Consider the following 15,026-nt stretch of genomic DNA (forward strand, 5'->3'; position numbering starts at 1 on the left):
GTGATTTTGTAGACATCTTTGTTGAAAGTAAAGGTAGAAGAAGTGGCGTCTTTAGATTTTTCTTTAGTAAGAGTGGTCTTAGGTCGGTGTCTGAATTTGTTGATAATCTGTTCTATAAAGGGTTTATTGTAACCGTTAAATTTGGCGATTGCACGAATAGTATTGAGTTCGTTGTTCAAGTCTTTCTTTGACATGGGTATTGTGAAGGCACGGTGGACTAAACTATTATAGGTAGCACGTTTGTGTGCTTGGGGGATGTGTGGAGTCTTGACGAATGGTAGTTGCAGTTTGTGTGGGTTTCCTGAAGATTTTGTAACATAAAGAGGAAGGGTGTCTATGAATGATCAAATCTAGAAAATTGATTAACCTGTTTGTTTCAGACTCAAGTGTATTTTTAATGTGGGGATCGATGCTGTTAAGATCGTGAAGGGTAGAGGCCGCGTTCTTAATTTCTTCGTTCATAATTACAAATGTGTCATCCACGTATCTCGCCCATAGTAGAATGCTGGGAAAGTTGTTGTTGATTTTAGTGTGTTCCAGATAATCTAAATAAATCTCCGCTAAGATACCAGAGGCGGGTGAACCCATTGCTAATCCGTCTTGTTAATAAATAGTTTTGTCAAAAGTGAAAAAGTTATTATTGACTACTAATTTTAGAATGGAGATGAAGTCATATATTTCAAGTTTGCTAAGAGGACTGTATTTATCAACAGAGTAGAATGGTCATTGGAAGAAAAAAGAAAGATTATTAACACATGGTAGAGTGCGAAGAAGTGGAGACCAAAGCAACCATTTCCTCACTTATCATGGAACTATATGAAAAACAGATATCCTCGATTGAAGCACGAGAGACAGTTGTACCGTTTTAAGGAAGATCTAGCAAAAGCGGGTTTTATTGGCAAACTATCTTCTCGTTCAACAGTCACAGATAAATACAAGCAGTTGTACGAGTTGATATTTACAAAATTATGAAAGCTTTTGCAAACTATTTAACAGATACTGAGAAAGCAAACCTATTTAGTTGGGAATTCAGAGGTTCAGTAGATGATTGTCAGGAGTTGGAAACCGAAACAGAAGATAGAGAGGGAGACAGACAGAGGGAAACAAGAAGCTTCTCATTCACAAATGAAGATATTTTCAGAGAAATCCAACTGCTTCAGCAAGGAAAAGCAGCAGGAAGTGATCAAATTACTGGGGAGGTATTAAAGACAATGGAATGATTCATAGTGCCTTATTTAAAATTTCTCTTTGACTATGTCATAAATAATAGTGTAATACCAAAGGAATGGAAGGAATCTATAATAATACCAATCTATAAAGGAAAGGGTGATAAAAGGAAACCAGAGAACTACAGACCAATCAGCCTGACCAGTATAGTTTATAAAATACTGGAGAGTTTAATATCAAAGTACATCAGAGGGATATGTGATGATAAAAATTGGTTCATGAGGAGCCAGTATGGATTTAGAAATAAATTTTCTTGTGAGGCACAACTGGTGGGATTTCAGCAGGACATATCAGATCAATTGGATTCAGGAGGTCAGTTAGATTGCATAGCCATAGATCTTTCCAAAGCCTTTGATAGCGTGGAACACGGAATATTATTAAAGAAATTGGAGGGAATAGGATTGGACGTAAGGGTTACACGTTGGATAAAAACATTTCTAAATTCAAGGGTTCAGAAAGTCAAAGTAGGAAATAATGTATCTCAGGAAGAGAAAGTTTGGAAGGGAATTTCACAGGGTAGTATAATCGGTCCGTTACTTTTCTTAATATACGCAAATGATTTAGGGAACAATATAACATCAAAAATAAGATTGTATGCAGATGACATAATTCTTTATAGGGAAATAAACAACATTGAGGATTGTTCAGAATTACAAAGGGACCTTGAAAGTATCCAACTATGGGTTGAAGAAAATAATATGAAGGTTAATGCAGGCAAATCAACTGTTACAACTTTTACAAACAGGAGCTTTAAAACTGAATTTGAATATACTTTGGATGAGGTAGTTATCCCAAAAGATGGCAAGTGCAAATACTTAGGTGTGAGATTTGAAAGTAATTTGCACTGGAAAGGTCATGTTGACGACATTGTTGGGAAAACATACAGATCGTTACATGTCATAATGAGGCTACTTAAAGGATGCAACAAAGAATTAAAAGAAAAAAGTTACTTGAGTATGGTTCGTCCATTATAGGAATATTTAAAGATAAAAATTTCATTGTTCCGTATTGAAATTATTGATGTTAAAAATTAAATAACTGGAAAGGAGGTTCAACCTATTCAATACTCAAAAGAAAGAAACGTAGCAATCACATTTCTATTTAAATGGGACCGTTTTCGACCTTAGTCTAGGTCATCATCAGCCATAAAAAACATGTAAAATGATTATGAATGTTGGAGGTCAGTTTCACACTCTGTTAGGCACAAAGACACGACACCACATTCTGTCCTGCACAAAGTCACAACACTACCAATCAACATGCGAAGATCAAAAAGGCTTGAATTCGCAGACGAACAGATCTGTAGTAGAAAGCCGCCAGCTCCCGGTGACCAGCGCGGCACACTCAAGGTCACGCGCTGCGGCCAAACACCAAAGTAGAGTGGAGAATGTTTCGAAGGTCCAGAACCTGTCACGGCTGTGGGAAGCCAAGTACGTATATAAAAATATACGACGCCAAAAAGGTAAATAAATAAATGCAATGTAAAGTTTAATCTTATACCAGTTGTATAGTATCATTTGAAGTAATTCCACATACTGTATATCAGTTTACTATATTTGTAAGTAGTACAGGAGATATTATAAGTAGAATTTTGTAAACAATATAAATTTATTAAGGATGAGCTGTGTGTTTAATAGAAAACATTGTTAGCGTAAATTGTATAATATTGTGTTATAGAAAAATTTTCTTCTCTTGTTAATTTAATATTTAGTGCTTGATAATAATGTATTTTAGTGTACCATTTGCCACCGAGGTAGACACCTCATTTGCAAATAGATATTTTGATTTGATTTTGAAACAACTTGATAGTGCACGATATGAACTTACAAAAATGGGCCCGTGAAGAAGCCAAATAACTTGATTTACTTTTGTCAGCAAGTGCAACATGGGTATGGAATTTAAAGCTGCATTTTCACACAGGATCACAAAAAACTACGCAGTTTGTCACACGAAAAGAAGAAGAAGAAGAAGAAGAAGTTGAACCTACTAACAACATACTGCATTCCTGGAGAGAAGAGATAATGTTCCTTACAGAACAGTACGATGCTAACAATGTGTATAATCGGGAGTTCGTGGGTTCGAGCCCCACTGTCGGCAGCCCTGAAGATGGTTTTCCGTGGTTTCCCATTTTCACACCAGGCAAATGCCGGGGCTGTACCTTAATTAAGGCCACGGCCGCTCCCTTCCACTTCCTAGGCCTTTCCTATCCCCTCGTCGCCATAAGACGTATCTGTGTCGGCGCGACGTAAAACAAATAGAAAAAAAAAATAAAAAAAAAATAAAAATGTGTATAATGCAGGTCAATCTGGCACCAATAAAGAATCGCATTTCGAGAGAGCACTTGATGGCCGTGGTAAGAAGATAGTGATCGTCGCTGTAAGACCTATCTGTGTCGGTGCGACGTAAAGCAAGTCATTCACATTTAATGCCAATTGTATCATGCATGGGACGTCTCCTTCCCTGTCTGTTTATCGTACTGCAGGAATCAAAGCCACCAAGTCAAGCTGTCCGGCAGGATATGTTGAAAGCAACAACATACAACGGGTGATTGTTTGGTCCGCCCTGTCAATATATTTTGAATAATTTATACGTACATGTTTCAGGAGCCTTAACTCCGTTTGTCAGCTTATTTACATCAAAATCTACCTTACCTAAGTTTCAAGATATAACATCCTATCGCATTAACATTCAGCATTGTCCTTTCTAACCTCAACACTAGATACTATATGTACACTTTGCATTTTTGTATAATGGCTGTTGTACCCGACATGTAAGGCATGGAACATTTTAATAACACTCTTGAATCGTCCATTCATTCCTCCTGTCCTTTGCACTCATACATGTGTATCTTCATCCTGGATGGATCCACTAGCTGTGTCGACCACTGATGAAATGTTACTTGTCACTGCTTGCATTGTGTTGACACTATGAAGCTACTATCTTACGTCCAAATTGATATCCTTGGAAGTTATAACCCTTTGTTGCACTGAATATGGTCATCGTTGTAATATATATTTAAAAAATTTGTTTTAGCCATGCATGTGCCGTCAGGGCAGATGACGTTTGCTCGATGTATAAATTATTCAAAATATATTGACAGGGCGGACCAGACAATCACCCGTTGTACGTTATTGTTATTACGAGTCAGTACGGACCAATTGAGGACCGATATGGTCAAGTTTGTCGACTATGTTGAAAGCCCCTAATTTAAATGTGCAGTGTTCGAAATTTGGAAAAAATTACAAAAGAACTTTTCCGTATATTTCTGGAGTTGATATTTTTACCTCACATTGGTCCATCAAACTGTTTACTGTTGGATTCCTGGGCACCTCACAAAGATGATAATTTATTACATGAAGTACTTTCGTTAAATAACTATGAACCTGAAAAGTTAAAAGTGCAAATCATTCCAGCAAAAACAACTTCTGAATTACAGCCGTTAGACAGGCATGTTTTCCGAATGTTCAAAACTATGGACCGACATATCTGTGATTTCATTGTGTAAATAATATCGATGTGAACTTGCAACAATGTAACAATATTTTCAAACACATGTCATTGATCTACAATAAAGAATATTCACCGTGCTTCCGTTTGTCATGCATTATGGGTTTGGATCCCACTGGTGTCAGATTGGCCATTTTTGTTCTGTACTTAACATCTCATCAACACGTACTAAATGTACGTAACACGACCTAATAGGTTGAAAGTCGGTTTCGATTACCACGCAGTCGTGAAAATTTAATATTCATTGACTTGGCCCTCAACGGGCGACTTGAAACGCACTCTACAGTGTGATGGCAGTAGTGCCAGACCTGTAGCTTAGATCCTTTCCAACAGAACAAAGATGGCCACCATAGCTCAATTGGTAGAGCAACCGACGCGAAATTGGGAGATTGTGGGTTCGGATCCCACTGGTGTCCGATTGGCCATTTTTGTTCTGTACTTAACATCCCTTCAACGCGTACTAAATGTACGTAATACAACCTAATATGTTGAAAGTCGGTTTAGATTACAATGCGGTCGTGAAAATTCAATATTCATCAAATTTTCTTACACTTTAGTAGAATGCATTGCCCTGCTGTACCCTCCTGCTAATCTCTATGTCCACCCTAGCATTTTGCATTAATTCACTTCCTAGGTATTTAAAGCTGACCACAATTCCCAGACTCTGACTTCCAGTTTTCACAGTGCCTTTTCCTTGCCTTTCCCCAGTCAACATCACCATAGTATTGCTTTTACCTGTACTGATTTTCATGCTGTACTTCTCAGTTTATTCGTTCAGTACATCTAGTTGTTGCACTTCTTTGCTGTTCTTTCCCAAGATCACATCATCTGCAAATAGCAGTACCTTCATCTCTTTATCTCCATAGGCTTCCTTTGTTTCCTTTATCATTTTGTCCATGACCATAATAAACAAAAGAGGTGACAGCACACTCCCCTGTCTTAGTCCAGTCTTATTCCTAAACCATTCTGTCTTTCCAACTGGGGTCAGTACCCTGCTAACACAGTTGTGTACATTGCTTACACAATTTCTAACATTTCTCTTCCAAATCTTTTTTTAACCATGGTTTCCTAAATCTTCTCTTTGGGGACACTATAATATGCCTTTTCTATATCTATGAAAGTCATGACCAGATCCTTTCCATATTCCCAGTTCTTTTCCATCAGCTGTCCCATGCTAAAGATCTGGTCCACTGTAGTTCTTCCACTCCGAAGCCACATTGTTCCCCTCGTAACTCTCCTTCAATCTTTCTTCTCATTCTTCTTTCTAATATCCTTTCCAGTAATTTTAACTACCTGCGATATAAGTGTGATTCCTCTACAGTTACCACGAACTTTCTTGTCCCCTTTCTTGAACACTGGTATTAATATCCCTTTTTTCCAGTCTTCTGGTTCACATTTGTGTTCCCACATACACTTTAGTAGTTGGTACAACCATTGCATACTAACAGGTCCAGCAGCCTTTATCATTTCCACACTGATTTCATCCATCCCTGTTGCTTTTCCCATCTTCATCTTTTGTACCGCTAACTCCACCTCCAGCATTGTTATATCATCCTGTCGTGGAGTCCTCACACTGTATTGCTTCTATCCACCCTGTATACTTGTTCACACTCAGTAGCTTATTAAAATACTTCTTCCATCTTCTTTTTTATCTCTTCTGGGTGTGTTAACAATTCATCTTCCTTTTTCACTAGCTTTGTGATAACTCTTTCTGTCCTTTTACTTCCTATAAGTCCACACAGCATCCTTTTACTGCCACTTACATTCACTTCCAATTTTTGTGCAAATTCTTTCCAACTCTTCTTCTCCTACCACCTTCTTACATTTCCGTTTGCTGTTGAGATACTTACTTTCGCTTTCTTCTGTTTGATCTCGGTTCCATTCTCGCCAGGCTGTCTGTTTTTCTTTCACCACTTTCCTCACTTCCTCATTCCACCACGATGTCTCCTTTCCTTTCACTCTTGTAGATGTCCAGCCACAAGCACTCTCTGCTGCACTAACAAATGCCTTTTTAAAATTGGCCCACTCCTCTTCTACATTTTTCACTTCAGTAACTGGGATATGTTGCTTCATTCTCTTCTGAAAATCTTCCTGTACAGTTTTGTCTTTCAATTTCCATACTTTTATTTAGTTTCCTCTTATCTCTTTTAGTTTTTCCATTTTTCCCAACCGTAATTTTGCCACCACACCTCTATGGTCCCCATTGAATGCTTCTCTTGGTAAAGCTGTCACATCCATCAACTTCCTGCAATTTGTCCTTTCCACGAAAAAGTAGTCAATTACTGATTTTGTTCTTCTGTCACCCCACCCATATCTTGTAATTTTCCTGCTGTTTTTCTTTTGAAACCATGTATTCCCCACTATCAGTCCATTCCTTTCACAGAAGTCCACTAGTTCCTCTCCTTCACGATTCTTTTTCCATATAAATATGGTCGAATATCTTCTTCCTTTCCTTGTCTCTCGTTTACGACCTGTGCATTGAGATCTCCCACAGTAACCACTTCCACACCTGAAATTTCTCTTTCCACTTTCTCCAAGAATCCTCCAATATCTTCTTCCCATGTGTGGTGCACACACTTGTATGAAGTCCATCATGTCATTCTTCATTTTTGTCTAATCTTCTTTATTCTGTGTCTCACACAGTCTACCACTTCAACGTACTCCTCCAATTGCTTCAAAATGATTAGTCCCACTCAGTTTATAGCCTCTTGGCCACCACTGCAATAGAATGTGTATCATCATAATCATCATTATCTGGGTATCCTTCCAGCAGGCTGGGCAGGACTTTTGTGGACAATATGCCTCCATTGGTTCCTGTCATTATAGATTTCCTCTCCTTTCACATCCTGCAGTGTTGTTCCTTTCTCGATAAGGTCTGCATGTATTTGGAGCCACCTTCTTCTGGGACATCCAACAGGTCTCCTTCCAGGTATTGCCATTTCCAAATATTATCTGGGAGTTCTAGTCTCTTCCATCCTTTGCACACACCCAAACCATTTCAACCGTGCAATGCGTAGTCTTTCTTCCATCGTACAGGTCACTTGCATGTCATTTCTAATTCTGTCTCTTCTTGCTTTTTGCATAGCAGATCATAAAAATTTCATTTCACATGCTTGCAGTTAGCTGATGTCCTTTCAATAACACACAGGTCTCCAACCCATATGTCATGATTGCCAGGAGGTAAGATTTGAACATTGTTTGTTTGGCTTTTACGGGAACTGCTTTGTCCCACACGGGATTTCGTACTGATAGAAGAACTTGGAACCTTTTGTCACTGTTCTGAATTTCCAATTTAGCACTCCCCTGGTTCGATACAATACTTCCAAGATAGCGGAAGCTTTCTACACATTCAATTCTCTCTCCATGAAGTTTGAGGTCACATTCGCTGGGTGTTCTATTCAATTTCATTGCTACTGTTTTCTTCTTACTCACAGTTAACTTATATTCCTTAAATTTGTTGACCCAGCAATCTAATTTCCTTTGGACTTCTTGCTCTGTTTCTCCCCAAATGGCAACATCATCTGCAAACACTAATGCATACAAATCTCCAAGTTCTGCAGCTTTAATTTCTTTAATGATTACATCCATGAGTGCAGTAAAAGTGGTGGAGATGGTGCCCTGCCGTGTTGTACACCTATCTTTGTTTAAAAATACTACCATGTCGTGGAGACCTCATTACTCCCGAAACATTTCTGGGTGGTTTGAATTTGCTTGACAGCAACATTAAATTCACTATGGAGAAAGAAATCGATAAAAAGTTAAATTTCTTGGACCTCACATTAACAAAAACCAACAATAGGATAGATTTCGATATTTTTAGGAAACCCACACAGGCCATCACTACCATCAATAAAAATTCCAACTACCCAGGAACTCACAAACAAGCAGCTTACAACAGCTACATTAATAGATTACTAAAACTTCCCTTGAGTAATGAAAACAAACTGAAAGAAATTAGAATAATAAATCAAATTGCTAAAGCAAATAGCTACAACCCAGAAATGATAGACAATATTATAAGTAAGAAAGAAAACAAAAAAAAAAGAAAAACCATGAGAAAAGAAAGAAAATCTATGAACATAATAAATTTGTGACATTTACATATTTTGGAAGTCAAGTTTTTAAAATCGCGAATATATTTAAGAAATTTCAACTAAAAACAGCTTTTCGAACCAGAAATAAAATATCAGAACATATATATAATGCACATAGTGTCAATAAAAAAGATATATATACTAATTCGGGAGTATACAGGCTCACTTGTGATGGCTGTAAAATGTTTTATATAGGAAGAACTGGGCGAACCTTAAATCAAAGATATCAAGAACATTTCAAGGCAATAAAGTACAACAAATATTCAGCTTTTGCGGAACACGTTTACAACAATAACCACAGCTTTTTAGGGATCGAAAAGGACATGAAGTTAATTTTTAAGGGTAATTATGGATTTGAATTAAATACACATGAAAACATTGAGATATTTTTGGCGCAGACAAGGGAACCAGATAAAATTTTAAATGAAACAGTCGCAAGCAACATCTTGTTTACAATCTTGAGTTGACGTAACATCAGGTGCTTACAACGAAACCTTGAGGTGACGTAATATCATGTGCTTGCAGTGCGGTTCCGTAGTTAAAGCTGAACATTTGTTAGTACTCGACCAACAGCCTGAGCACGAGGAAAAGCCAGCCTTACCTATTGTATGTCCATACCTTTTACAACAACATTGTAAGTTAACATGTATTAATTTCATAATTTTACACTTGTTTTCTTTTTTCTTATTTTACAGTTGATGTCAACAGGGCTACAATTTAAACTCATTTTAACTCATTTTGACGACACACTTATGTGAAATTAAATTTAAATTTTAACACTGATGATGGACCTTAGTGTCCGAAAACCGGTTATGTTTTAATAAAGTTTGTGGTGATAAGACTGTATATAATCAATAACAATAATAAAATGATTCTTGAAAGGTATTGATTCTTCCATGGATGATGATGATGATTTTTGGAATGGTGAGCCTGGAACTGAGCATACTGTTTGAATTGTGGCTTCTGAATCGAGCATATAGTATGTTCATCTTAATATTATTTCATTAAATTAGATTCAACATACTATAGTTTGAAATAAAGTATTATACATTACACAGGCAAAAGTGTTTCACGTATTTGTTTTGAGATCCCAGCCGAGTCTTGCCATAAACATCTCGCTCATACATTTAGCCCTTGTAATGTAAATAACTATTGTTGATCCGTGATTGCTATGTAGAGAAACAGTGCTTTATTGCTTGGCTTCTCTTTTCTTGCAGCATTGACCACTTGACGATTCCATCTCGGCGACCTGGCAAACCGCCTCTGAAACGTGTCACAGAAGTATTTGACTGCTGGTTTGAGTCTGGTTCCATGCCTTATGCTCAGATGCATTATCCATTTGAAAGGCAGAAAGAATTTGAAGAATGTTTTCCTGCTGATTTTATTGCTGAGGGAATTGATCAAACAAGAGGCTGGTAATTTTAAAATAGTCTCATGATCTGAATTTATGAATGTCAGTGTACTGCCTCTTGATGGTTCATTGATTTTTATTGAAAAAAATATTTCTTCACAGGTTTTACACTCTGCTTGTAGTTTCTACAGCATTGTTCAACAAACCACCTTTCAAGAATCTTATAGCCAATGGTCTTGTCTTGGCATCTGATGGACAGAAAATGTCTAAGAGAAAGAAGAACTATCCAGATCCTATGGAGGTTAGACTAACTACTACTACTAGCATAAGTGTGTCACATTTTATATTATACTGTTTTAATTATATATTCACAGACTGACAAAAAAGTTAATGACCTGGAAGAAATTGTCTGATGATGTAATTTCATACATGTGCTTACTATTGGTGAGTATGTAAATGATAAGAGGTGCAATGATCTGTGATGGCTAGAATGGCCATTAGAGTAAGTTAATGTTGTCACCACGTGACCGTGTTATTGTAAAATGAAAAACTGAAAATTAAAATCTACAAAGATTTTCACCTTAAGATGGTCTAATTGGGCTGAAACATTTCCTGTAAAATATATATGTACCGGTAGCTGTTTAACATGAATATTGGCAAAATATTGAATAGGTGGAAATCAAAAGTGTCCTATTCCATAAGGAATAAAATCATTTTGTCATAGTCAGTATGGAACACAGAATGAAGTTTATTAAGTTGCAGCCGTGTTATTAGGTGTGATAGGATAAATAAGGGGTGTATGCAATGTCAGATAATTAACGAGCATTATGAAGGACCCCAGAGAATACCGCACGCTCACACGAGACAACATTACGAGTACTTGACAGATTTGGAACGGCTGTGAGCTTGCAGTAGAAAAATACTTTTTTAGGAATCCACCTAATCAACATTTATGTAGTATACTATACACTAATAAAAGTCCCTTTCAACTGAAATTGGGAAATAAACACAGATCATGAAAATTATAAACTCTGATATGAGCTTGCAGTCTGGAGATAGTAGGTTCGAACCCCACTGTCGACAGCCCTGAAGGTGGTTTTCTGTGATTTCCCTTTTTCATAACAGGCAAATGCTGAGAGTGTATCTTAAATAAGGCCATGGCCGCTTTCTTCCCACTCGTAGCCCTTTTCTATCCCATCATCTCCATAAGAGCTATCGGTGTTGGAGTGACTTTAAGCAAATCGTATTTTTTTAAAGTCCAGAATTTGAAAGGGGACTCATTGTGGGTCTGCATGTGGCCGGTTGGTTGATTAATGCAGTATCAAAATACTTGGGGCATTCATGTGTGACACTGGCCCAATGTTGGATTGAATGGGAATATGAGGGAAACCACATGTTGTCAAGGTTTCGGTCGACCAAGTCTGACCAGATCAAAGTAGGAATGTCATTTTGTGGGCCAAGTGCATTGTTAACGCATCACAACTACGCCTGCCTCCCAAATACAAGTAATGAACTGCTACAACACCCCATGACATGCCGCACCACTGTTTGGGGACTAGCAGAAGTTGGACTACTGAATCGCCATACCATGTGTAGGTTGCCATTAACACTACAATACATACCACTGCATTTGCAGTGATGCCATACCCAGGAAGCATGGACTGACAAGTGGTGTCATATAATTTTCAGCGTTGAATATTAGTTCTGCACTATCTTGGATGACCGTCGTCTGCGAGTGTGGCGGTGTCAAGGGAGAGGAAACATTCTGTCAATGTTTTGAAGTGACACACCGGTGTTACTCGTGGCATCATGCATCATGGTGTGGAGAGCCATCAGGTATGACTTCAGCTCATCCCAGGGAACTCTGACGGCATAATGATACGTCACAGACATCTTGCGTCCTCCTATGTTACTTCTCATTGAACAGTATCGTGGTACCATCTTTAAACAGGATAACACTCATCCATACACAGTTCATGTCTCTATCAACTCCCTGTATGATGGTGAGGTACTCCCTGTCCCTGATAGAACGTCTGACGTCAACTCCATCCTTGTGCCAACATCCTTGATACTGAGGGCCAGTTATAACAGTTGGGGCCAACTTGCCTTAGGAGACGATACAACACTTACGACACCCTTCCTTACCAAATCACTGAATGCATCCAGGCCTGAATCTTAGTAATCACTGAAATAAAATTGTATAACCTCTCAAATTGTGAAGTATTCCTGGATATAGAAAAGGTTGTAAGAGATAAGATCTGGGAGTGTCTGAGGAAAAGAAATGTGCCTGAAGCACTAGTAAGGAAAATTCAGATGTTGTACAAAGACTGTACTAGCTATGTACAAATTGGGGAAGGGCGTTCATCATGGTTTGAGACCAAGAGTGGAGTTCAGCAAGGAAGTGCACTCTTCCCACTACTGTTCATCACTGTTATAGACAATATAATGAAGTACGTCAAGGAAAAGTTAGGTGAACTGAATACAGTGGCCTTTGCTGTTGATATCATGATTTGGGGTGAAACAGAAGAGGAAGTACAGACCAGACTCAACGTATGGAAATCCCTCTTCCAGGAATATAACCTCAACATCAGCGAGACCAAGACAATGGTCATGGCAGTTAACAGAGAAGGGAGTCCAGCAAGTGTAAAACTAGGAGGCCACCAGCTAGAGGGTGTGGATAGTATTCCTTACCTTGGAAGTGTAATCTCTAGTGATAATTTGGTCAGAAAGGAAATTACAAGCAGAATGCAAAAGGGATCTGAATTCTACCAACAAGTAAGAACACTTTTATGGGACGACATGATTCCAAAACCGGCCAAACTGATGATGTTAACAGCTATTTCATACCAGTATTGACCTATGGTATTGAAGTGTGCACCCTCACAAAAAGAGATTCATCAAGACTGCATCAGAGATGAAATTTCTTAGATACATCATCCAGAAGACCAAGATGGACAAGAAATGAAGAGGTGAGAAAAGAAGAAAAAATAAAGATATCCCTATTAGACCAAATCGGCACACGCAGACTAAGTGGTACAGGCATGTCATGAGGATGGAGCCTACAAGAACAGCCAAAATAAATTTGGAAAGGCAGGTGGAGGGAAGACGACCTGCAGGAAGACCTAAAACTTGATGGATGGACATGATCAAGGTTGATCTAGTTACCAGAGGATGGACAGTGGGTGATGTTCTCCATGACAAGTTGTACATGGACAGGAAGAAGTGGAAGAGGCTCATAACAGTACCCGGGAAACTGGAACTGTACAATGATGATGATGATGATGATGATGATGATGATGATTATGATGATAATGATGTGAAGTTTCATTTTGTTTCATTTCCTCCTCCTCTTCTAGGTGCTTAACTTTTTTTTCAGGCAGTGTATTTATTTTAAAGTTATTACCTATATCAAAGACTCATATACAGGGATTCCTCTTTAATTACTGGAGTATTTTGTGCCAGGCCGAGTGATTCAAGTTGTAGAGCTCGTGGCTATCCGAGTCCAAATCAGCAGTTTCAATCCCAGCTCAGTCTAATGCTCAATTTAGTCAATGTCATGTTGGTAGATTTATCAGCACAATAGAGAACTCCTGTGGCACAAATACCGGCACCTCGGCATCTCCAAAAATGGTGAGGGTAGTTACTGGGGTTTAAAACCAGTGCTGATAAAATTATTATAAGAGTGTTTCATGTGGATTACAATTATAGTTACCATATTTACCCTTGAATTGGTCCCTGTTGCTTAATCTCCCTACCTTCCTGTTTGGAAATCATTCTTTTGAAGAACTGAAGATACTGTATAATTTCCTTGCTCTAATTTTCATTTTTGTTGTAAAATATTTTGCTGGTCTTAGTCTGCGGTTATGCTTGAATTCGTACACCGTTGCTACTCTTGTTCCCAGAATAACTGGGAAAATATCACTTCCTAATCCATATGAGCCATCACTAACAGCCTATTTATGACCAGGTTGTCTCTACCTGTAACAAGTTTCCTCAATTATTTCCAGTCTGGCTTGTAGTGTGTATCGTTATATGTACTAGTGAGCAGTGGCGGCTCGTGCATTTAACACTAGGGGGGGCTGCATGTATAGCCTAATTACTGAATTTTATCTTATTTATAAATGAGCTACATTCGGCGAGACTTGTAGGTTGAAAACATGTTGATAACCTTCTCATTGAAATTTGGTGTATTTCTCATCAAAGTAGTTTCCATCAACAGCATTACCAGACCTGTCAGTCTTTCTTCACCCATAGTGCTGCGGAGGTACGTTTTTATCCTCTTCATGGCTGAGAAACACCTTTCTGGTTCACTCGTGGTAGTTGGCAGAGTTGCTGCAATGCGTAGAAGTTTCACTACTTCTGAAAGTGATGACTGAAGATTATTCGAGATGATGAACTGAAGCAGCTGGATAGCACTAGACAGTGATCTGAATTCTTCTCTGGAGTATAAAACAGATAGTTCAGTTTGTAGTTTTTCTTTGTCAAAAGTAGGAAAAAGTCGTACACAGTCATTTAGCTCTTTCTCAGGAAAATCTTATTTGAAGGAAGAAAATTTTGATGCCATCACCAGAGTTGACATTTGGAGATAAGTTATGAATTGAAACCAGCTATTTGCCTGGGTTATGATGACATCGCAGACTTCCTTGGCCGCAGACACTCTTGTCGCAGTTTCCTGAACATGGCGTTGTTTGTTCACATTTCCGGTTTCAGAATTTTCGTTGGAGTCCAATATTGTATTTCTCTCATTATTAACAATTTTAACAAAGTTTGAAACATGACAACGAATTTTTGCTACATCTGCCTGCAGATTTTGAAGTTGATTGTATAAAATATCAACATGAGGCATG

The 15,026-nt window shown here is 38.2% G+C and overlaps 1 protein-coding gene across 2 annotated transcripts in view; it reads left to right on the plus strand.

Moving 5' to 3' along the window:
* IleRS (Isoleucyl-tRNA synthetase) overlaps positions 1–15,026 on the plus strand; it is a 270,753-nt gene that overhangs the window by 134,715 nt on the left and 121,012 nt on the right. For both annotated transcript variants that reach the window (XM_067150874.2, XM_067150873.2), the window contains exons 10-11: positions 10,046–10,243; positions 10,342–10,480. In XM_067150874.2, the coding sequence (XP_067006975.2) occupies positions 10,046–10,243; positions 10,342–10,480 (337 nt within the window). The remainder of the gene's footprint in view (positions 1–10,045; positions 10,244–10,341; positions 10,481–15,026) is intronic.

Source organism: Anabrus simplex, chromosome 7 (genome assembly GCF_040414725.1).
Source record: "Anabrus simplex isolate iqAnaSimp1 chromosome 7, ASM4041472v1, whole genome shotgun sequence".
Lineage (NCBI taxonomy): Eukaryota > Metazoa > Arthropoda > Insecta > Orthoptera > Tettigoniidae > Anabrus > Anabrus simplex.